The sequence below is a fragment of the Alosa pseudoharengus genome, unplaced genomic scaffold, assembly GCF_046254945.1.
Source record: "Alosa pseudoharengus isolate Yale_2024_CS ecotype anadromous, Long Island Sound unplaced genomic scaffold, YU_APseudo_1.1 YU_APseudo_1.1_scf_20, whole genome shotgun sequence".
Classification (NCBI taxonomy): domain Eukaryota; kingdom Metazoa; phylum Chordata; class Actinopteri; order Clupeiformes; family Clupeidae; genus Alosa; species Alosa pseudoharengus.
Genome location: NW_027468664.1, coordinates 35,104,215 through 35,130,047, shown reverse-complemented (window position 1 = coordinate 35,130,047; position 25,833 = coordinate 35,104,215). Strand labels below are relative to the sequence as shown.

Here is a 25,833-nt window from a genome sequence, read left to right as displayed (position 1 = left end):
TGGCCGTTATTTTCATCCTCAGATTCACATTGACTCTTGAATTTCCCCTATCTATCTATCTATCTATCTATCTATCTATCTATCTATCTATCTATCTATCTAGTTGCCCTCTATCTATCTGACATATCATTTTAAAAATACACCACATAAACATATCATATGAACAAAGTTTTACCCTTAACAGTTTTTTTAACATAACATATCCAAAATCATTTTGATGGCACATAACCTCATAATATGACAAACAGCACTTCTGGCATTGTCTGAGCAGCCCTCTATATGCGATTACCGACCTAGCAACTTTCTGTGTTCGGGTAGGAACACTGCGCCCCTTTTCTGGTTGTAAAACTATTCAAGAAAGGACTTTAACTGTTTGTCAAGGGATTGACTTTCTTTTGCATTTCCATTTTGCTACGTGGGTAAAAACAACTGAAGCCAAAAGAACATCTACTGGGATCAAACTGTGCCCCTCGCAAAGTGACAGTAACCCTGGGACCATGGTAAGTGATGTTTACAGCAATGTACCTTTCCTACTAACTGACTGGTAAAGGTGCAGTAAGCGATCGTAGGTAATTTCAAGCCCATAACATTTTGGGTCACATTCAGCAATCATCTCCTCACAATACGCTAGCTGCCCATTCCATGAGTACACTGTATCAAATGATCTCTGTAGGCAGCCCAGGCTCCAAAAACTGGAAACAAAGTGGGGGCAGCCTGTCCCCTAAACAACAGTGTGGAGTTTCTCTGGCAAAACTGAAGGGAAGGGTGAGCTACCCCGCTGCTGTGTTTAGTTTGGTCCTTGGTTAAAATGTAATGTGTTGTTTTGGACAAAAGCATCTGCTAATAAGTTTAAATATAAATATAAAGAAACGTGACTTCATCGCTAACTGCACCTTTAACCACAGTAACTCACAGTGTTGGGCAAGCTACTTGTAGTGAGCTACAATGTAGTGAGCTAAGCTACCAGTTACTCTGCCATGAATGAAGCTTCACTACACAGAAGCTACCACCCAATCAAATGTAGCAAGCTAAGTTACACAAACACCCCAGTAAACAAAATAAAGTCCTGGCGACGTCCCCTAAAGGTCCCCTGGCGAACGTCACCTCCTCGACATTGTGTAGGGTTCCCTTTACGTCCCGCGGACCTCTGTTCGGGAGGTCTAAAAGACTTCCACGAGACTTTGAGAGGACGTCCTGTAATGGTCACCGCGACGTTATGCGCGCGACGTTTATATTTCCGCGATGGTAAAAAAAAAAAAACATGAAGCGCGATTTAGTACGGTAGGCTATTACATCCTGTAAGTCTCAGCGTTGCTGGGAGAGAGGTAGACGGAACATGAACACGCATTAATGACTTGTTTTACAACTACACAATCAACTTTACTCACCTCATATTTTCACGCATGTATGAAATCACGTCCTCCGAATGCATTACACTAATGATGAGTAGACTTGGATATTTATACCGGGCTAGGATGTCCTGCTTTCACATCTACGGTGTCATTTTCTTAATAAACTAATACAACGTTTTAATGGGCATATCCCGTAGCATATTGTTCAAAACATCATCAGAGTAGGCCAAGTAGATAAATTGTTCAAACCATATTGTTTCAAAATATTAAAAACTAATAATAGCCAAAAATACTAAATTAATCGCAATGCATGCTGGGAAGCAAAACTCAACATGAAATAAGTACATGGAACATGGAATGCATTGACGTTATATCCACTTGTTTTCTTGGACCTGTGAGGGACAAAGAGGGACAGCCTATAAATGTAAGCCTATCTTCCTGGAACATTGCAAATAAAGAAAAATGTATCGTTTTCTCTAGGCTATAAATGCTCTTTAGCCAACTTTAAGATGAAATAAATAGATTCCAGATGTTTCTATTCTATATCATTGTTTTATTAATAAACAGTAAGGCTCTGGTGAGGCAGAGAGCTTCTGCTCCCCGTCAGAAATCTCATCGGATACGTGCACTCTTTGCTGTTTCCACAAGGAGCTGCTGTAACATCGGGGACAGCTATGCGTGACACTTTGAAACGCGAGCATGCGTCAAAAAAATTACAATGACATTTAAACAAGTCAAAGTCAAAGTCAAAGTCAAAGTCAGCTTTATTGTCAATTTCTTCACATGTTCCAGACATACAAAGAGATCGAAATTACGTTTCTCACTATCCCACGGTGGAGACAAGACATATTTTACCAATTTTAAGTCCACAGACAAACATAACATTCAAGTAAACAAAAAAGTAAGTAAATAAGTAAATAAGAGGCCACATATAATGAAAAAATAAGAGCAGCAAAATTTGGTTGAAATTGTGCATAGACAGTCAATAAAATAAAATACTAGTGCAAAGTCAGGCCAATAAAAGTCATGAAGAAGCAGTAGCCTATCCTTAATTTTTCTGCAATGTAGCATTAGAGCTAGATCGTTTTGCTTTACAAATTAAGTAGTCACTTCTGTTGCTAGACAACCCTAAACAAATGCTACGTGGTCTGTTTTTAACATTTCTCTAGTTTTATTGCATAGTAGCCTATTCAGCTCCAAAAGTCGGTTCAGTCCCAATTCGGCCGTGTGTGTTTCTGAAAATAAAACAGATAATAAGTAGGCTACGTGACTACGTTAAATAAACCACTGTCTATTTAGAGCATGTTACATGAATCACGTAATGACAGTTATCTGAAGAAATGCGCATTGTAGGCCTAGGCTAAGCTAGAAGCTAAGAACAGCGACTTTGCTAACGTTACACCAAGCATCACATCAGCTAACATGAATTTAAAATCCCTTCCCTAGTTTGTAACGTTATACATTAACGTTAAACTCAAAATGTATGTGCTACATAATTCAGCATGTCACATGCTGAATTATGTAGCACATACATTTTGAGTTTAACGTTAACAACCCTTTCCCAGTTTATGAAGTTGTGCGTCTATGAGCAAAGTAGACATAGGCTACTTTGCTCATAGACGCACAACTTCATAAACTGTATGATATGTTGCCTTAGACTACGGTAGGCTAATGCAGCTACTACTAGAGAGACTAGATAGATAGATACTTTAGTCATCCCCAGACGTGTAACGTGAAGTCGTGCATGGATGTGATGTCTCCGTCCTGCAGGCGGTATCCAGAGCGCTCTCAACTCCGCTGCCATGTGTGAATAAACAAACGTCCCCCCCATGTCCCCGATATAACGTTATTGTCGGGTCCTTAGGAGGTATTTGAAATGACCAAATGCAAATGTCATCCGAGGGACCTGACGGTGACGTCCCCAGAAAGTCCTGCACCGGACGTCACGCAATATCCAAACGATAACTTGCTCCGGACGTCAATAAGGTCACCGGAACGTCCGCTAGAGAACATGACGTTCGGGACCAATCGGGGACGTCGTGAATGTCGGCATAAGGTCCGGGGGACGTCCCGTGTTTGTCGGGACCGCAAAAGTAGCTCACTGCATGTGAAGTTGCGCCAACTTAACATGGCAATCAACTTGAGAAACTACTACTATGTTTAAATTACCAAATTCATGCAAAGTCAATTCCACTGGGTTATCAATATACATGCCAGAGTCACTATAATGAATTAAATCAAAGACCAAAGATTGCTGGGATTCCATTTCTTTATTAGAACCTTCCAGCCAGTAAAGAATAATGCCTGGAGTAATAGCTTAACAAACAAAACTACAGATGTCAAACCATCCACAAGGACATATATTTATCAAGGTATGGCCAGGGCGATTGAATACATTCTTCTCCATCTCCTCCTTCTGCCATTTCGTTCCCGCTAACTTTCTCACAGTCACAAAGATCTCAAGTCCACCTGCTGTTAACCTGTTTTAGTTTGATATCCTTTTCTTCATTCAGTTCACGACTCTGCACGATTAAGCCCATTACTGACATCTGCAGACGAGGATGGATGTAAAACAATGCTCACTACAGTCCGATTGGAGTTCAAAGTCATGTGGAAGTTGAGGGCAGTAAACAGAACACTTTGGATGGCTGCGCAGACAGTGTGTGTGCCCCCATTCCGAACAATCTTGAGTGCTTGTGTTGTGGATGATATATAATTTATTTTCTAGAATACAAACTGCTTCTCCTCTGTGTTAAGCCATATAGAAATAGCGTCTGAGGTCATTACCATGCTACTTGATCAATAAAAGAGTTAAGCTACTGAAGTTGGTCACTACGCTAGTGCACATAGCCTATTCTCCCCGGAGGAACTCAGAACTGACAATAACGTAGACAGCAAATTAAGATAATTTTTCGTTTTGTGGAGCGGCACCGGTAGGCTATCAAAAGCAGATTTCGATGTTCGTTACCACCGTGTAGTCAAGCCTTAAGCCATACCCAAGTAGCCTAAATCGAGGTAATGTTTAATTATACATGATTTATTTTGTTATTGAATTCGTAGGCTGGGATTCCTCTCGGCAACAATTATGTTTAACGGTAGCCTCCTGCTTTTTCATAAGGGGCGGCAGTCAGGCTACTGACAGAGCGATGTACAGTGGCAGAGCGACGCACAGTGGCTGAAAGTGGTACTAAAGTTTCACGCAGCTTCACGCAGCTTCACGCCGCGTAATGCGCGACTGAAGTGGCCATTTGAAAGCGACGCCCACTGTAAGTGCCTTCCTGAAGGGCACAACAGTGGTAGCCAGGAATTGAACCCACAACTTTTCAGGCTATTGCACGATAGGCCAGTTCCTTAGCCCCTACGCTACCACTGCGCCAACGTGCACCTGGTCAAAATTTAGTCCAACAGTCACAGCAAAATAACAAGTAGGCTACCAAATAGCCTATTTCAACTTCCCCAAAGTGAATTGACTTCTAGTACTGCAATGTAGCCAAACCAACTGCCATGTCTCAAAACTCCCTAACAATACTGTTTGTTCTGAGCTGAGCTTTGTGATAACTTTAGGCCTCAGAGAACAATATAGTATCCTAATGATGCTAATTTAATAATTCACAAATTTTACGAGAACTTCCCCTATTTCAAGTAAGGGATAACGGCCGCCGAGGTGTCCTGTTATACGGAATTAAGTCCATTAATTCCGTATATCTGGACACACCTTGAAGGCTGTTATCCTGCTTATCACCCGGTTGCCACTGTAAAGCAAAGGAAACACGCAGTTCCATTTAAAAAGAAGCTCACTAGTTCAACTTGTTGTACAACTTTCGTTGGCCCTATAACAGCGATAGCATGGACAGTTAGCTTGTTTACACTTGATTCCATTGTTGCAAAGCCTGCCTCCAGGCTCAACCGTCGTCCTACTATCGTTATAGTTACCATTCATAAGCATTGATATGGAACGGCGATTAAACTTTTTTTTACCAGATCTACTTCATAGCTGTCCCGTTATTCAGAATTAAAAGCCACCCCGCCAGCCAATCAGAAAAGAGTACGGGTGATAAAGAGCAATATCGGCCACTGCTTTATGCCCACACGCTTCCATCTTACAAAAATTAGCCAATCACCATTGAGTGGACTCCAGGAGACAAAAAATAAAATACCCTGTGGGTGTGGTGTAAACTCACGAATATTGATTTCCGCAGAAATATACTGTAAAATCACATACATTCATGCCAATGGCACAAACTATCAGCGGACTACCATTGTACACATGCAATAATACAATGGTGACATATTTTAGGTTGCTAATTGATATGGTCAGTAGGATTTACATACAGTACCCTCCAGAATTATTGGCACCTCTGCTAAAGTTGACTAAAAACAGGTATAAAAAATAATGGTAACACTTTATAATAACTACACACAATTCATCATTTATTAAGCCTTTGTTACTTATTAGTTAATGGTTTGTTAATCATTAGTAATTTCTTGTTCATACATAATTTATCATCAGTAAAGCATTTGTTCACACAATTATAAATGGGTTGTTCATAGTAAATAAGCCTATCCAAAAACATGTTTGTAAGTACATGATTTATACTTAATAAGTAATGAAACAACCACTTATAATGAAATCATTTTCTTATTATAAACCAGTTGCAAACTATTACAAAATGCTTTGTTCATCATTTGTAAACCGTTGTTCCTATGTTAATTCTCATAAATAAAGTATTTGTACACACAGTTATAAATGGTTTGTTCATAGTAAATAAGCCTATATCTAAAATATGTTAATCTAAAATATGAATTATTGTTAATACTTAATAAATTATGTTAATACTTAATAAATTATGCAATATACACATGCACTAATGATTAGTTAGGGTGATGATACAGATACATATTTTATAAACCACTTCCTAATGCAAGTGTAAACTTTATAACTCATTTGTAAATGTGTTGCAAGGCATAAAACGTCCTCACTTTAGATGAGCTCACAAAATATCATTAACTAACCACTTGTAACTCCTGAGTTAATTATTAATTATAGTATTAGGAAGTGGTTTATAAAATATGTATCCTCAACCTAACTAATCATTAGTGCATGTGTATGTAACAACTGTTAAATTATGGAAATATTACTTAATCAAAAACATATTATTGCATCATTTATTAAGTATTAACTATAATGTATAAACATATTTAAGATATAGGCTTATTTACTATGAACAAACTATTTATAACTGTGTGAACAAATGCTTTACTGATGATAAATTAGAAATTACTAATGATGAACAAACCATTAACTAATAAGTAACAGCGGCTTAATAAATGATGAATTGTGTGTAGTTATTATAAAGTGTTACCATAATAATTTATAATTTATATTTCATTTATTTATAATTTAATGTAAACCCACAATGAAAACAATGAGGGAAAATCCAACCTTGAAGGGAAGCAAATTTATGTTTTAAGAAAAAGGAAAATCTCATTAAGAAGTAAGCGTTTTTAACAAAAACACGTTGCTCACAAATATTGGCACCCCTGCTTTTAATACCTTCTTAAGCCTCCCTTTGCCAATAAACCATCTTGTAATATTCTCCATACGAAATTATTTGCCTGTGATCAAAATGATAATGAGAGCTGATGTGTGGGAATATAGCCAAATTTGTGCTAAATTAAATAGTTTGATTCAGTCAATCTAATCTGATCTCTCTGTGCAATGATACAAAAAGCAAAAATGTGAAAAATTCAACTATTTTGGCTCACATTCTAGGCTATATGGAAGATGGACTTTTTTTGTTAACATGACATAAAATAGCCTATTGTGAAATAACACCAGTGGAGTAATTTTCAGAAAAAATCAACAACCAAAACTAGAGAGAGAAGGAAACATGTAGTTCAAAAGATGTCAGGAAAAGAAGACCGTTTGGGGCATTCCCAAGTGAGAGAGGTGGCAGGTCCTGATTAATGCTCTTCAGGTGATTCATAGATAATTTATCCATTGGCTATCCTTGATGTAATTCTTTGTTAGTCTACACTTATCTCTCTCTTTCTCTTTCTCTGTACCTGTCAGACACACACATGGTTATGGTTATGGTTATGTGATTTGGCAGACGCTTTTGTCCAAAGCGACATACAAATACAAACACAATATAATATTTAAAATTTAACAGGGAACAGATTGGTCCAAAAGTATGTATGCATGATGTAAATGGCAGACATGACAATGGAGCCCTTGAGGTGTCATTGCAAGATATTTTTGTATTCTTTCACACAAACATACGGGTATTTGTGGGCATTTAAGGGCGTTTTTGGGAGGTAACCAGGTACGCCATGCTTTTGGAGGTGCAAACAAACGCTGCATTGCCATTGAGATTACATAGTAAGGAGCTGGCTCAAGGGTTATAAAAGTATTTTCTCGTGTTTAGTTGTAAAACGAAGGCACAGTTTTTATAGCCATACATGCATGTTCACTTCTGGCTCCTTGGCTATCAATTTGGTAATGATAACGGGCTATTTGACGTCTTTAGAACACTAAACATATCGGAGGTGTCAAAGGTTGAGTTACTCCAGTCTACATTTTTTGACGTTAATCACTCCTATGATGTATTGCTATTGTCTATCCAAAGTAAAATGCCTGTTTTGAAGTTAACTGATGGTTAAATAACCAAAAATCAGATTGTTTGCACCTCCAAATGGCCGGTGACGTAGGTCTGTGACGCGAGTTTGTGTGAAAGAATATCGAGAGAATGTGCACTTGTTTTACAAACTTTTGCTCTAATTTGACTAAATTGCGCACACAATTTAGTATATCATCGTACTTCTTTACCTTCAAGGGTGTTCAGGTGGTCTGTGAGACAAGCCAATCAAGTACCTCTCCCTCTGCTGGAGGACAGAGTTGCCGTCGTGGTAATTCTGTGGAGAGTAGCGGCCTCTCACAACAGCCTTCACAGAAGAGGTGAGTGATTTTAAATTTAAATATACAAAATGAGAGATACTACTGTATATGCTGAGCTTAAAGGGAAACTACGCAGGTTTTTTAGCTTAATTTACCCTAACTTAACAGCTTCGGAGTCATTGCATGGAATGGTTATATTACTTTTTCTGGGGTGAATGGTGGCCGTCCCGCTTCCCCCTAGCATCTGTGAGCTGAAAAACCAGCCTTACAAATTTGGGCCGGCGGGCCACTGGCCTCAGAGACAGAAAGTCTCGCGATGTAACGAATTGCTTTACTGCACTACACACATACACGCCAGGCACCGGCTAGAACAAGGTAGCGATGGAGTTTAGACATCTCTCAACCATACAGCACATTACTCTTGTACAGTGCTTCCCACATGATTTGATTCTATTTGTGGTGGTAGCGGACTTAAGCACTGGGGGGTGTGGTTAACACTTTCTTTCACATACTACTGACAGAACACATTATGCAGCTGTGTAGTATGATCTGTAGTGGTGCCCTGACTGAAATTAGACCTGTTGTCCTCTGCTTTATTTCTAAATATGTCTGTGTTTGCTGTCCATCACAGCTCTTGCCTTTTTACAAACTTCTGTCCAACAGCATGTTAGTTACTGTCCTCTCCACCAGCTCTGCCTCTTGCTGCTTCAGCTGTCAGCAGCACTGTTTGAAGCTTGCAGATATTGGAGACAACGTAGCCTAAGAGGCAGTGTAGAGAGAATTCTCTGATAGCCGAGGCACTCCTTAAAGGAGAATTCCGGTGTGATATTGACCTAAAGTGTGTTGAAACATGATACCGAGTGTGAACGTATGTCTCATAGCCCATCTCGGCTTGTCCGCTGCACTCCAAAATCTGGCGCTAGTTAGCCGATGCTACCAACAGCTTTTTCAATTGTGGTGCTGAAGAAACTGGAATCCATGCATTTCCACAGAATTATTTTTGAAATCTGATCCCTTATCATACCTGTTCATTCTTACTCGTCGCTCTACTTATCGTGACTAAATTCAAGATTGCTGCAAACGCTAAACTTCGTGAAGATACTGTCTGTATAAATCGTCTTGTAAGTAAACTACCAGTGCTTTTTAAAAGTTCTCAATGTCTCGTTTTAAATGTCAGGGCCTTCGGTAGTCTACCAATGAAGTGTGGAGATACATTGAGCCTCGTAAATGGTGTAAAACAGTGATTTATTTGCATGGCTAGCCCGATGCCGAAGCACCACAATTGAAAAAGCTGTTGGTAGCATCGGCTAACTAGCGCCAGATTTTGGAGTGCAGGGGACAAGCCGAGATGGGCTATGAAACATACGTTCACACTCGGTATCATGTTTCAACACACTTTAGGTCAATATCACACCGGAATTCTCCTTTAATTAAAATGTCTTTAGGCCTATTACAAAAATGACATGTCCTAAAAGGACAACTTTAAAATGCCCGCGAGTAGCGGCATGGGGCCGCCTTCAGGGCATGACGTCAAACTAGTACTTCTTCTCCTTGGCACAAGCCCTTTTGAGTCTTGGAAAAAATGTTTCCATTTGCATCAGGATTGAGCAAACATTCAGTGTTTGAGTGAATAAAATGAATAGCATAGTTAAACTTGCTGTGCTTGAGTAGTCGATATTTAATGGCGTTTTACAAACGGAAGTTCGGTAGGAGCGTGACGGAATTTGCCACGCCTCCTTCTTCAATCAGTCAGGTTATTTATTCGCAGTCTACCTGCCGAAGTTGCAGCATCGGTGTTACTCCGCTCGCAGTGGCTACCGGTTTGCTCGCTTGTCTCAAGCAGAACTTGCTGCCCACTATCTGTTACAGACTTTCATGGTCTAGGTTGCGTGGGAAACTACTGCAGGGAGGTAGTTCTTATCTTGTTGCTTTGTATTATAGCTGTTTGTAAAGCCCACTCGTTCCTGCCGAATGTTGAGATACATGTCACAAACATGTAGGCTGTAGCCTACTAGATGAAGGCACTTGTTTAGCTATTTGCCTTACTTGTGTTTAGCTAACAACTTTTCGGTCACATAGAGTGGTGAAGTCCCGCCCCTTCTACTTCCGGTCCATGGGACCTATCTTTCAAAAAATTATGAACGGGAGTTAATGGAGAGATAACAATTATTTTTTGGTCCAGTTTGAATTGTGCCACAAATTTCACATATGATGTGTGTGAATTTAAAAGATAATTTTTCACGTCAAGAAAGTACTGTTGTTCGATAGACTTCAAACGTTATGTTGGTTTTGTGTGAATCCACTCAGTGGACTACATCTCTCGTCTCGAACGATGTACGTCACCAACGTAATGAAACGATAAGAGCTGTTATGCTAGTTAACGGTTGCATCTTGCTGCCTGCTATGTCACTTAACAGTATGTAATGTACAGTCTATGGACGAATACAACTTACCTGATGTGTTTAATCATCTGACTCATGGTATTTTCTTCGGCAAGGAAAGCCCAATTAAGACCTGTTGCTGGTATGCTTGTACAATCTAGTGTGGCTGTGAATGAGCTAACGTCACTAGCGCGACTGATGGGTTTGTAGTCGTTGGAATTACGATCTTTCACAATGTTGTAATTCAATAGTTACGAAACAAACTGCAAATGTCTTTACATGAAAAATTGTCTTTAAAATTGACAAACATCATATGGGTAATTCAAGGCACAAGTCAACCGGGACCAGAAAATAATTTATTTTTCGCCATAGACTGCCGTTCAAATTTTTTTGAAAGATAGGTCCCATGGAGGCAAACGGAAGGGGCGGGACTTCACCACTCTATTGGCTGTGTTAATAGTTACAGGCTCACGGAGTGCTTGTCTAGAGGCATAGGGTGAACTGAAGTCAGTGTAGGCATAATATCCCGTGAATCACACTTGAACATTGCAAGCGGCCATGTTATATAGACGTGACATTTCTGATAAATCAGGCTTCCAGTCCTTCGTGGTTCTTTGGTAAAGTTTGCTTGGAATTGTGTTAACCAACGTGTTGTCTATCCTTAGTTGTTTGTCACTCAAATTTGCTTCAGTAGCCAATGTGCCTGTATTCCGTGATTTGCGTGGGTCCCAGCTTGTAACTTCTAACACGTTACATCTCTTGCCACTTTGTTTGTTTTAGCAAGCAACTAGCTTCCCTCATTGCAGATGGCTAATGGTTAGCCTACACATGAAGTTGGTACTAGGCTACAAACTGCTGCAGTTTGCCAAGGGTAATTGTATAACGTTAGCTAAAATTACCTAGCCTACTGTTTTGATTTAGTAGGCTACTGACTAGCCTACTCCTGCTAGTCCGTGTGTGTCACCCATAGACAGTAAAAGAAATGGACGAACAGACTCCGTCGTTTTCAATGGGAGGGCACTGAGTCAAATAGAACGATTTTTCAGTTGGTCCCCCCAGTACTGCGCAGACTCACACTTAACTTCGTGACGTTAGCCATCGAACTGAATCTTGTAACTCATATGATAGATACACAGAAATTCTTCTTACACTTCCTTCGCCTTCAAAGTCATCAAAGTTAAACATTTATTTATGTATTATTATTAATATCATCCTCACCAAGTCGAGTTCATGTTGAAGCTATCATAGCCTACATGATCATCTTCAAAAACAGTCATGCTAAAACAAAACAAAGTTATAGCCTTGAAGCTAATATTTTTTCCACTTTTCCGACCTACGGTCAATCCATCGAAAACCTCTGAAATGATTAGTGCCCTTTTTTTAAAAATTAGGTTTACTTTTTTATTATTATTAGGTTCCCTCTGTGTAATGCTTTACCTTAACATACGGTCGTGTATGCTAGGTTTTGCTTATGAGTTACCGTCATAGACAAGGTGGACTGAGCTTCTTATCCAAACAATACGGTTATCTCCCTACGGCGCGAAAGAGAGATTACGTCAAAGCTAGCTTCCCTCCAACCGAACAAGCTAACCGTTCTTCTTACGGGTAACCAACGTTACGGACGAGCTAGTGGAGTCTGTTTTGCCTTTGTAGTGTTTATGTGGATTACACAGAAGCTACAATATTGGCACAGGATATATGTTATATGAAGTTATGGTATTTCAAAAAAATCTTACAATGAATGGACTTCTATGGGAGTTAGCAGAGAGGTGGTCCCTCCAGCCTACGTCGATTCTTCTACTTCCGGGAATTCGCCTGCCCCCTTGGTGTCACCGTGGGCTATGCAGTGGGTTCTAGCTTAGCTTGTAGGCTAATTCCTGCTACATTATTTCAATAATAACTTTAAAGTCTCAATTGCTGTGACGAGTTCTATCTCATTAAAGATCAGTAGTAGACCTACATAACAAACAGCTAACAAACTCAGCTGCGTTCTACAGCTAACACATCTACATGTTGCTTACTCCTACCACTTTGCCTGTTTAAAGAGTCTTATCTCGGCATTTGATTTGGGATTAGAACATTTTAATATGCATTAGTATTGAACGCATTGCGCTGCGGTGTTCATGATGCTAACCTTTAATGAACACCAAGCTGAACTGTCATTCGGCCAGATTCTGTGCCGCAACAAACTGGTGTCATTCTGATCCAGTCATGCACAAATATGGAGTCCCAGTGTGTGTGAGATGCGGAGTTGAGGTCAGTTTTGCCGCTTTTACCCCCCCACCTCAATGCCGGCTTTGGCCGTAAGGCATCTGATACACAGGAGCTGTTGCTCTGTCGCTCATTGCTAAGAGGGCAAGGAAGGAATTTTTTCTCCTTTAAAGTGTTTGGGAGTTTTTCGCCTTCCTCTGTGTTGAGAGTGCCAGCATATTAAAGCCTTCCCTAGCTGACCATGGGAGCACAGGTACACCAGTGTGTAGCTTTGCTCTGTTACACTTCTAGCTGACCATGGAAGCACCTACACCAGCGTGTAGCTCTGCTGTTCCTTGGAATCCTCTCTAATAATGTGCTGCTCACCACTTTTCTTGCTGTTAGCTACAGTATTTAATTACTTCCTGGTTTCCATAGCACCTCATATTGCTAAATTGGCGCTATTGCTATCCCTGGATTACTCAAACTCAATTAGCACAACTCTATGTAATTATATGCACTATCCTGGGGTGTTAGGCCTGTATCATCAAAGCATGTTGTAAGCAACAGCCTACAACTACTAGACTACTATCGTCTCCATAGTACTTGTGGCTAAATGTAATTTGCTCATTTTGAATTGCTTGATAGGTGTTGGCTAAAATGAAACATACATTCTTAAACAATTTCAAATCACTTTCCTGATTTTCTCCTGAAACTTGTCCTCAGTCAGAGTGTTGAGCTCAATCCTTTTTTTCTTTCCCTCCTGCTAGCCAATCAGCCAAGCATCTGCGCCGTAGTGTGGAGCTCCGTTCCTCCGGCATCTCTCCCTTTGTCCATGCAACATGCCTTGTCAACCCAGCAAGTTATAGGTGCCCGCGTGCAGCCCTCTACCTTGCCTTCCACTACTGCGGTCTCTTTTCTCTATTCCAGCTAATCAAGCCTCTTCTCTTTGCAGACCCAGGGTGCTGTGCAACCTCCTCCCCCTCCCCTGTAGCGACCGCGTCGCTACCTTTTCCCTTTCCCCATCATCTCCCACCGGCGTGAACCGCGTTCGTGCCCGTGTCTCTTCCCCAGCCAGGGACCGCGTCCCTGGTTCTCCCTCACCCCTCTTTCCCTGGATTGGTGCCACCACCCATGGGGTCACCCAGTGTTTCCCTTACATTGACTTATTTGTAGCGGCCTACCACAATATCAACATTTACCACCACACAATGATTTTCCAGGTTGTATTAAATTGTGCTTAAATCTGGTTAGCATCATAACCACGCTGTGCTAATTTGATAAACTGTTCCATTCAAGTTAATTCTGCAAACCAACCACCACAATTGGAATTCAATTCTGTGGGAAACACTGGTCACCGCATCCTTCTAACAATGTTTTCCAGATCACACCCAGGTCAATCTTCTCTTTCTGCTCTTCATGTTTGCTCTTTACAAACCCTTTTGCTTCTTTTTTTTAAGGCGCCTTAGTTGCCCTCATCTTTGGGCTGTATACACGGATCCTGCTGACTCCTGCCTGCACAGTGACTCCTGCACGATCCCCCCCAGAGCAATTTGGCTGAGCCATAGACTCTGCCAAGCATGGGTTTCTTAACATCCATTAATCAGTTTTAGCTTCAAGATGGCTCTTCAGGCTCTTCACTTGTACTAATCTACGTGTCAATGCCTAACCTACTCCAGCCTAGCCGCTTGCTCTCATTCTCTAAATTTCTTCTCATGCTCTTGAATGCAAACTGCCTCTATTAAAGTGTTTGCTACAGGTTCATATTTACTCTCTAGATTGGCTACCATAATGCTAGGTAGCTCAGTGTTCTCTACAAACTTAATACGGCAAAGTAGAAACCTGTAACAGCCATTTATCACCTTTTAGTAACTATCCTTATATTCAGACCATGTGTATGCTATGTAATGTCTAAGATCCCCTTATAGCATATATTTGACATTTTTTGCACATATAACCCTCATTGGTTTTAAGGGCAACTCCGATATCTACCAATGCATATTGGTATTGGCACAGACCGTTTAGGTTTCATTCAGGCAAATAACGGTCTACCTGAGTAGTAGAATACTCTAGGCGCCTTAGATACCTTTCATATCACCTTACACAGTCCTAGCCAGGGTCTTTTCAATTGGGTTGTATTTTTTGGGGTGATCACATGACATGGATCCTGCTTGATTCCTGCCAGCGCAGTGCACTCCTGCAAGATCCCTGCAAAGCACTCCATGACCCTGGCTAGGGATCTTGCCAAACAGCAGAATTGTAGATCGTAATTTGGAATGTTAACTTTATGAATCACTCACAAATCCTCGAATCACATGCCATGAGCATCAGCAACTACATCAGTCCTCTATTCCCACTGCACTGACCCCGAGCTCTGCAACTGCAAGCTGTACTCCCCTGCACTGACCCCGAGCTCTGCAACTGCAAGCTGTACTCCCCTACACTGACCCCGAGCTCTGCAACTGCAAGCTGTACTCTCCTACACTGACCCCGAGCTCTGCAACTGCAAGCTGTACTCCCCTGCACTGACCCTGAGCTCTGCAACTGCAAGCTCATTGCCCTGCATGTCATGTTAAGTGCATGTTATGTGTGCAAGTGCATGCCTGTTAAGTTAGTTCTCAAGCTTCCCATTACTTCAGGATTGGTACAGCCACCACCGCGGCTGGTGGTCTGACCAATCCGCTAAGCACTCCTTCACCCTGGTTAGGGATCTTGCCAAACAAGTTTGCTGTTTTGCATGTCAACTCATAGATTGGCATTTGCATCATCATTAGACCTCCATCTGCCATAGACGACAGGCTGTCTTAATTCAAGTCGTTCCTCTATCGCATCCCCATTAGATCCCCCATTTGATACAGATGACGGACGCTCCATCACTTGCTTCTGTTTTCAAATGCAGCTCAAAGCTGTTCTAACGCAAGTCGGAATCCCAGCAGACCGTTACTCAACTTATTCTTTAGGATTGGTGCAGCCACCACTGCGGCAAATAACGGTCTGTCCGATCAAGCCCTCAAAACTCTCGGCCGGTGGTCCTCCGACGCCTATCACTCATATATCAGATCAAATCTCTGATCTGAGGAAGCGCACCTCGCGCACTCCCATTGAATTTGCTCAGCGTGGTTCTTGCAATAGGGTCCTTCATCTTCAAATGCAATTTTTGGGGTGTATGGCGGAATCCTGCCCGACTCCTGCCTGCGCAGTCGACTCCGGCACGATTCCGCGAAGCCCTTCAGGACCATGGCCAGAGACCTCGCCAAACATGCTTTTCTATTATGCTTTTATGTATTATGCTTTTATGTCTTTATGCAAATTCAGGAATGTGAACTAGTGAACAAGCAACTGCGACATTATAACATGCTAACCACAACAACACAACAGAATTGTAACGTTAGCTTAGGCATACGGCTTGTATGCTTGCATATAACTTAATTGAAGAGTTTGGTCTCCACAGTTGACGTTGTGATAACAACTTAGCAGAGTTTTGTTCAGATTTTACGCAGTGTGGTCATGATGCTAACAAGATTTAATCATGATTTAGTCAGTCGTCTTCTATGTGCCACAAACTCCTTGCAGGATTGTTAATGGTTTGAAATGGGAAGGCAGAGGAGGGGCAGATCCATTGTGAGAGAGAGGGGGGCAAGGAGAGGCGTGAAGGATTGTATCTAATTTAAATAGTACAAAATAGAAAATCATTGTGTGTCGGTCAGTATTGATATTGTGACAGGCTGCCACAAATAAGTCAATGTATGAGAAACCCTGTTCTGTCTGTCTGTTGCCATTCTGTTTCTCACTGTCACCATACTTTAAGGTTTTCGGCTCCTGATGGTGTTGCAGTGTCCTTCTCACAGAAGGCACGGTATGCCACGTTTTTTGATGTGGCAGTACTGCGTTGCCTCCTGCAGCCTCACTGGGTAGAGGAAGGTGTTTACTGGGCACTTATGTTCTACCTGCATCGGCTCAGGGAGATACTGGAGGAAAAACCCCATAAACAGTCAGAACCACCAAACACAGCGCTGCCACGCCCCCGAAGTTCCTCTATGGTGGCTGTGACTCCCTCATTGGTCAACACACACAAGACACAGGTATGCCTCAAATAGTATTACTTCAACAAGTAGTTTTAGGTTCAAAGCTCTAGAAGACTAAAGTTTTTTTCTGTCATGGCCTTGTATTTTTTTGTCCTTAATTCTTGTGTTCGGACTCTTACTTTGCCCTATTGTCTGTGTTCTGTGATTACCTTCCTGTTGTATTTAAGTCCCTGTCTTTGTAATTTATGCATCTTATTGTGCATTTGGGTTCTAACTCCTTGTAGCATTGTGACAGAATGGACAAGCCAGAAAGAACAAAGACAGAGGGTGCAGATCATAGTGCTATTTACATGCGTCCTCTCTCCTCTCCTGGTTTGACTTATTATAAGGAGTCTTATAATAGGAGACAATTCGCTTAACACACTGGCAGCCGAATTTGCTTGTTCTTAAAATAAGTCAAACTTTATTAAATGAAATCAAATGATTTTACGACAAAGTCTATACTGAAAACTATGGAAGCATATGAGTAGCTTTATTCAAATGAGAATGCAATCTGCAATATGCAATTCAAAATGACATTACATTATGCAATTGCCAATTCATTATGTAATTTAATATTGCAATTTGCAATAATTTCCAACAAATTGTATTTTAATTTGCAAAGTGACAATGCAATCCTAAAATCAATTTGAATAATTTTGGTTAAAAAATAGAATAAACATGGATTGAATTGCATTCCATTTTGCCATGGTACTTCAGTCTCAAAATTCAAATGGCAATTCCTTTTGCTTTTCAATTTTCAATATTCAGTTTAATCATTTAACTGTCAATTCGTTTTGCAATTTAATATTTAAAGTGCAATGTAGGATTGCATTTTTAAAACATATTTGGCAAAACTGTCAATGCCAGCTTAAAAAGATTTTGGATTATTTTGGGCAAAACGTTTTGCCATCGTTTTGAGGCATTTTATTCAAATGGAAAAGAAATAGCGCCCCCCGTGATTGCATTGCACTTTGGTCACGCTCTTTGTGTTGCAAAATTCAAATGGCCATTCAATATGCCAAACGCATTGCAATCTGTCAAGTCTCTCGTCAAGGTGGGAACTAGGCTACGTCACTTCCGTGTTTACGTCTTACCCAGTTAGTGCTTGCAATGGAGAAGTTTGCAGCTGCACTAAGGTCTCTGGCTGATTATGTAGAACACCACCGTGTCAACGAGTCTGACTCAACGGACAGATTACTGAAAATGGACGACAGAGTGGGCTATCTAGCCCTACTTGTCCGATTTGATGTCAACCTGGTCCGTTCAAAGATTTCTGAGGCCTTACAGCTAATGGGCGCTAGACGGTGGGGAGACCTTCTGTGGATACCACTGGAGGGAATAGAGGGTTACCTCTCCTATTAGGGAGATCGCGGAGCTCTTTGGAGTTCACAGGACAAGCAGGGCTAGATCGCCCACTCTGTCGTCCATTGTCGTTAGTTAGGCTAAAACTCACAGCCTTTCCTTGCCCTGCTCTCTCTCTCTCTCCCTCTCTCTCTCTCTCTCACATACACACACACACACAACGGAGACTCCCCTCCGTGGTCTGGCTAGCCTCATAAGCAAACCGGGGGGTGCGGTCGCTCCGGGCCCACGTTTGGCCAAATCTATCTCGCTGAATTGTTGTATACGATGCTTATTTGTAGGCTACTAATTGCTGGGGGGAGGGATGCTACTAAAGTTGCCGCTGGTTGGCAAAGTTATCAGCAGCAACATAAGAGCCTTAATAATGTAAGAACACAGCTGGGTCTCGCGGACACTAGGCCTACTCGCGGTCACGGTTAACATTATTCATCAACTGTGACATGATATGTTTGCGGCGCCAACACCCCCCCCCCCCCCAAAAAAAAAAAAAAAGTGCCCCCTTGAAAATCGCAAATGCCCCCTCTGTCACTGTACTCTACAGTCGGGTCTGTCGGCCAGAGACTGCAAACTCCTCCATTGCAAACGCTAACTGGGTAAGAACAGAGAATGTATAATAAGACATTAGCCCGTAGACGGGCTCTGGTAAGAAGACGTTAACACGGAAGTGACGTAGCCTAGTTCCCGCCTTGACGAGTGACTTGACAGATTGCAATGCGTTTGGCAGATTGAATGGCCATTTGAATTTTGCAACACAAAGAGCGTGACCAAAATGCAATGCAATCACGGGGGGCGCTATTTCTTTTCCATTTGAATAAAATGCCTCAAAACGATGGCAAAACGTTTTGCCCAAAATAATCCAAAATCTTTTCAAGCTGGCATTGACAGTTTTGCCAAATATGTTTTTAAAATGCAATCCTACATCGCACTTTAAATATTAAATTGCAAAACGAATTGACAGTTAAATGATGAAACTGAATATTGAAAATTGAAATGCAAAATGAATTGCCATTTGAATTTTGAGACTGAAGTACCATGGCAAAATGGAATGCAATTCAATCCATGTTTATTCTATTTTTTAACCAAAATTATTGGAATTGATTTTAGGATTTCATTGTCACTTTGCAGATTAAAATACAATTTGTTGGATATTATTGCAAATTGCAATATTAAATTGCATAATGAATTGTCAATTGCATAATGTAATGTCTTTTTGAATTGCATATTGCAGATTGCATTCTCATTTGAAAAAAGCTACTCATATGCTTCCATAGAAAACAATACCAACTAGATTTTTTGATCTTGATATTCATGCCAATTTGTCTGCCAGTGGGTTGAGCAAATTTATCTTGATAAGATTCCTTAAAATAAGTCAGTCTTCTTAAATCAAAATGATCTTTAGAGAGAGTGCTAAGTAAGTCTCTTCATACTAAAAACTATACCAAATAGATTTGTTTTCATCATAATATGAGATTAATAGCACATGATTACATTTTATTTTTTGCAGTGTGGTTGTGGTTAGCCCTACTTTTATTTAATGCCCAGTTATTGATTTCCCAAATGGTCATGGAAATTCAAGTTTTTTGTCAAGGAAAGTCAGGGATAAGTCATGGAATTTGACTTACCTAACCTATCTATCTATTTGTCTATACATAACCCCCCCCCCATAGCTTTGTAGCAGAAAATACAAGTACATTAGGAGGTGTCCTAATTTTTGCCCCTTTGTCCTCACTTTATTTTTATGGAGAGAAGTATCAATAAGAGTATCGATATAGAACCGATATCAATAAGCAGTATCAATATCGTTATCAATAAAATCCTAACAATACCCATCCCTACACAGGACATGCTGAAGTGTAATGAAGAGGAAAAGTCTCTGAGCTCAGAGACCTTTGGTAAAGTGTCTCTTACCAACCTGAGGAGGCAAGCTGTTCCTGATCTATCTTCAGACCTGGGCATAAATATCTTTAGGAAGGTAAAACCTAGAATGCTCTTGTGTTGATCATTAATCTAAGTCATGGGTTCTCTGTGCTGTTGCTTGGCCCACCTTGCCCCATGCACTGCATACCATCCATTTATCTTCAAGCAGATTCAGTCAAGTAAAAATGCTTTAGAAATCATCTCCTATCTTAAACTAATGGGATCCATTTATCTTCAAGCAGATCAGATTCAGTCAAGTAAAAATGCTTTAGAAATCAGCTCCTATCTTAAACTAATGGGATCTTCCTGATCACAGTGGGCCAGCACTGGTTTGTGTACTGCAAGGTTTTAAACTATATATTTGTGTATATTTTTACAGTTCAAGAACCGCCGGGAGGACCGTGAGCGTAAAGGTTCGATACCGTTTCATGTGGGAGGAGCCAAGAAGCGCCAACGGCGTATGGGTGTTCCTTTCCTGCTACATGAGGACCACCTAGAAGTTTCTCCTACAAGAAGTACCTTCTCCTTCTCCAGCTTAAGTGGCCTCACAGATGACCGGCGACCTTTTGACCGTGGTGGTTGGCAGGCAACAATTATGGGTAAAACACAATCAAACAACCAACACAGATTGACATAACAAAATCCAATACTGATATATTAGCCATCGTTCATATTTATATTCAAAGCCAAATAATAGTTTGGATAGAGTTGCCAACTTTTTAGTTCTGCTCGGAGCAAGATTTGTGAAAGTATGCAAAACATCTAAATGGGCTACATTAATTCATTTATAATTATTTGTAGAGCATTCATCAGGCCCCTCCTCCAGGTTTAAAATGATCAAGACATGAAAATAAATGTGTTCAAAGTAGCACCAGGCAAGTGTTATTAAGTCTAACCAAGTGTTATTAATCTCATATCAAGATAAAAATGAATATAAATCAGCATAAAGAGACTTACCTAGTGCTTTCTCGTAAAATCATTTGACTTAATTTAATAAGGGTTTGAATTGTAAGACATCTTATCATGAAAACAAGCAAATTTGGCTGCCAGTGCATTAAAGGTACCATATTATACTTCTTTTTCAATACAAGCCAGTAGGTTAGTAGGTGTGCGTATCATAGCATTAATTCCTGCAGGCGCCCCTGATCATGTATACTTTGTCGTATGTTGTATTGTGCTGAATATTGTATTATTTAATTAGGTAAAACAGTTTTCTTCCAGCCCAGGTTCAAATTGTTGCTTAAGGCTGCCACAGATAGGATGAAATGAGCTCTTGGACCCATGCAACAACGGCTTCACTGAGACCCATGCAGCAACAGCTCCACTGAGCTCCTGGACCCCTGCAACAATGGCTCCGATCAGTCCAAAGACTCATGCAGCAACGTTCCCCGAGCGCTGCTGTTGTTGCAGGCAGCTCACTGCGCCGGGATTAGTGTGTGCTTCACCTCACTGTGTATTCACTGTGTGCTGAGTGTGTTTCACTAATTCACGGATTGGGATAAATGCAGAGACCAATTTTCCTTCACGGGATCAAAAGAGTATACCGATATATACTTATACTTATTGCTTAAAACATCCACCCGGCTTGCACATATCTGGAGGCACGCTATATCTCCACCTGCCACGACCATGTAATAGTCACACACTGACCCAGCATTGCATGCACAGAATGCAGACGTAGGATATGCCAGACCCCTAAGCTGCTCTGATAACTTACAACCTGCTCATGATCTGGAATGCAGAGTTTCCACCTTAAGGCACACATTTATCATAGCAACGGTTCCAGGCACACTTTCAGCCTTGCACTCATATTTGCCATTTGGCCGTTGAGATGTAGTGAGGAAATGTGGCATAGTGAGGCTAATCTAGCGTAGATCTGCATTCATGTGTCCTTATCTACAAGTGACGGATCATAGTAGCGGTACTTATCAAACAGAGAATATTGACCAATCAGTAACGCTGACTGGAGGAGAGGCTCAATTAAGCGTAATTCACTCTTCTAAATCACCTTCCTGTCAATTTATTCCAGTGTCTGGAACATACTTACCATAACATTTCTTTCTTACAGTTTTTCTAACGGTGGCAATGCATCCTCTACCTCGCTGTAGCCATTGCGATTCTGCATTCTCAGTCTCCTATTATACTGACACCAATCTGGTCAACAGAGAAGATGCTCACTCTTGCCTACACTTAATCACTACATCTCATATTATTACATAATCCTCCCATCCAGCTCACTCTCCATCACTGATGGTCAGAATTTCCCACCGTTCCCAGGCTAAGTTAGGCAGATATGCACTATTCAACCTACACTTCTAGTCATGAGCACAAATGTATCCTTAGCAATGGAAATCGCATGCTTGGTCCTGGGCATGTTTTCATGATCCTCAAAGCCTTCTGAACATTTCTGGTACAATTTTAGCATTTTTGAGCATTCCAGTCTGGAGACAACCGACCTTATATCAGGTGTGCGCCGGTTATTTATTCCACTGCTGTTGGCCAGTTGCAACGTACAGTATGCTCATCAATACGTGATCGACATGCCTCTTTATGCCGACAGGAATTGATTCCCCATTTTGCGCCCATAGACATGAATTACGACGAAGTATCTTGCTCCGCCTTAACAATCTTTGTTTAAACTTCACAACGAGTTTGGCGAATTAATATACAAGTGTGATACGGCAAAAAAATGGATCTACTTCATAGGTGTTCAAATAACATAATTTTAATGGTCATTCTAAATTACGTAGGACAATGGGAAATTCAACCAAGCAGTGGAATTAAACATGTTAAATGTCATCACAAAAGTATGTGAAGGCATATACTTTAAAAGTAGATAACTGAGGATTTTACATATTGCGCATTAATAATTATCATAGACAGAAACCTATTCAGTGTTGGGAAGGTTACTTTTCAAATGTATTCCACTACAGATTACTGAATACATGCCTAAGATGTATTTTGTAACATATTCCGATAGATTACTCAAAGTGAGTAACATATTTTGAATACTTTGGAATACATGAACGTTGTATTATGTATTATATTTTATTAGCAGTGGAAACAGTTATGTGAAGTTATGTGAAGTTGTAAGACTCGCACTGTCAACAACAACCCACAATCTGCTTTACAGTGAGGATGGATTGATATACAGAATAAGCTATGTGCTATGAAACACTGTGTCAAATAAGAACACAGATGTTTTGTCTGCACATAGCCTAAAAGGCTACCACATCCCAAACAAAGTATACAGTTTTTTTTATGATTTTCAACAGCACAAGGGGAGTTACATGCCTTTTTACAGAACACTGTCAAGAAACAAAAAACATATACTGTCCTAAAACATGCTGGTTGGATATAGGCCTATTGGTCTACTACAAAACATGTGTTAGTATGACAGCATCATTGGACTCTTTCTCTCCTCTTGATGAGAAAGCAGTCTCTCAATTGCTTAGCGAAGTCGTCCAACAACATGCCCATTGGATCCTGTCCCGTCCACTCTTCTACAGTCTATCGCACCCGCTGTTCTGCAAGCAGTCACACATGCATTTAATGATTCACTCAGTTCTGGAATAGTTCCTTATTCTTTTAAACAGGCTAGGGTTACACCTCTGCTAAAGAAAAGTACACTTAATCCAACTGAGGTGAAGGAACTACAGACCTGTCTTTCTTGTCAAAGGTTTTGAAGAAAGTGGTCTTCAAGTATTCATCAGAATAATCTACTAGACCCTATGCAGTCTGGTTTCAAGAATGGTCATTCTATTGAAACTGCTCTTCTATCTGTGAATGAAGCATTGAGAGTAGCTAAGTCCTCTGCTCAGTCATCAGTATTATTTCTACTAGATTTATCTGCAGCCTTTGATACTGTTAACCATGACATTCTCCTTTCTATACTATCTGAACTTGGAATTTCAGGGAAAGCTCTTGACTGGTTTGAATCTTACCTTAAAGGGTGTTCTTTCAACGTGTCTTGGCAGGGACACAGGTATCAAAGTCTCATGACCTCACCACAGGTGTACCTCAGGGATCAGTATTAGGACCCTTGCTTTTCTCTATTTACACCACTTCCTTAGGTAAGACCATTCGCTCCCATGGATTTGACTATCACTGTTATGCATACGACACTCAACTTTACCTGTCTTTCCCCGCCTGATGACTCTAGCATTTCCCACCGGATTTCTGCATGCCTTACGTATATTTCAGCCTGGATGAAAGATCGGCACCTTCAGCTTAATCTCTCAAAAACTGAGTTTTTGGTGTTTCCAGCTAAAACAGCTATTCCCCAACAGATTAACATCCAGCTTGACTCAACTTCACTAACCCCAACTAGATCGGCACGTAACTTGGGCGTTGTAATTGATGACCGACTTAACTTCTCTGTGCATGTAGCTTCTATTGCAAAATCATGTCGATTTATGCTTTACAACATTAGGAAGATCAGACCTTATCTGACACAAGATTCCACACAACTTCTTGTTCAAACCATGGTCATCTCCAAGCTGGACTATTGTAATTCAATATTAGCTGGCTTACCCGCTTGTGTAATAAGATCATTACAGCTGATTCAGAATGCTGGAGCACGCCTGGTCTTCAATCAGCCAAAGAGGACACATGTAACTCCTCACCTAGTTACTCTCCATTGGCTCCCTATAGTAGCCAGAATTAAATTTAAATCTCTCACTCTGGCCTATAGGACACTGACTGGATCTGCTCCTAGTTATTTTAATCAAGGCGTACATCCCCAACCGCCCACTGCGGTCTTCTGATGAGTGTCTGTTATGTCGACCAGTCATAGACACTAGGTCTAATTCAAGACTCTTTTCCTCAGTGGTTCCATTTTGGTGGAATGAGTTGCCCAGTGCTCTCCGTTCCTGTGGTAGTTTTGGGTCGTTTAAGAGGGGTCTAAAGACATTCCTGTTCAACATGCACTTAGTTCTTTAAGCCCTTCTTATGCATTATGATATTGTTTTATTTCATTAGGCTGTTGATTAATTTGACATTATTGTTTATTATTGCTATTCTCCTTATTATAGTCTTACCATGTCATTGTTTTTTATGTTATTGATTGAATGGACATTATTGTTTATTATTGCTTTTCCCCTCTTTTTCATTGTTTATTTTATTAGGCTATTGATTGAATTGACATTGTTGTTTATTATTGCTATTCTCCTTATTATAGTTTGACCAACATTCTAATCTGTTCCCTGTTATATTTTAAATATTATGTTGTTTTTGTATTTGTGTATCACTTTGGTCAAAGGCGTCTGCAAAATCCCAAAACCATAACCATAACAAAACATATTTTACATTCTACATTCCCTGAGAGGTTTTTCATTTAGGTGATCAATATAAACAGAGGGAAAAAGAAAGGAGCCACCTTAGATATACATAGGCTACATGGTGTGGTTAAAAACCAATTGAATTTGAGTTTGAAAAGGCATGACGTACATGTTATAATGTAATCGCTTACATTTATCAGTGTAACTTTATTCTCAATACCACCCACTTAAATAGTAACTGTATTTAAATACAGTTACTCATATTTTGTATTTTAAATACGTAATCTGGAATACATGTATTCAGTTAGTTCCCAACACTGCCTATTCACTGTTTATCAATCACTACCTTCATATTATTATTATATGTATAGCTAGTTAGTGTTGTTA

The 25,833-nt window shown here is 40.5% G+C and overlaps 1 protein-coding gene across 6 annotated transcripts in view; it reads left to right on the top strand.

Moving 5' to 3' along the window:
- The window catches only part of unc80 (unc-80 homolog (C. elegans)), a 333,697-nt gene that overhangs the window by 17,964 nt on the left and 289,900 nt on the right, over positions 1 to 25,833 (top strand). For all 6 annotated transcript variants that reach the window (XM_076297160.1, XM_076297158.1, XM_076297161.1 and 3 more), the window contains exons 6-10: positions 436 to 500; positions 8,189 to 8,310; positions 16,630 to 16,903; positions 20,091 to 20,222; positions 20,547 to 20,766. In XM_076297160.1, coding sequence (XP_076153275.1) covers positions 436 to 500; positions 8,189 to 8,310; positions 16,630 to 16,903; positions 20,091 to 20,222; positions 20,547 to 20,766 — 813 coding nt within the window. The remainder of the gene's footprint in view (positions 1 to 435; positions 501 to 8,188; positions 8,311 to 16,629; positions 16,904 to 20,090; positions 20,223 to 20,546; positions 20,767 to 25,833) is intronic.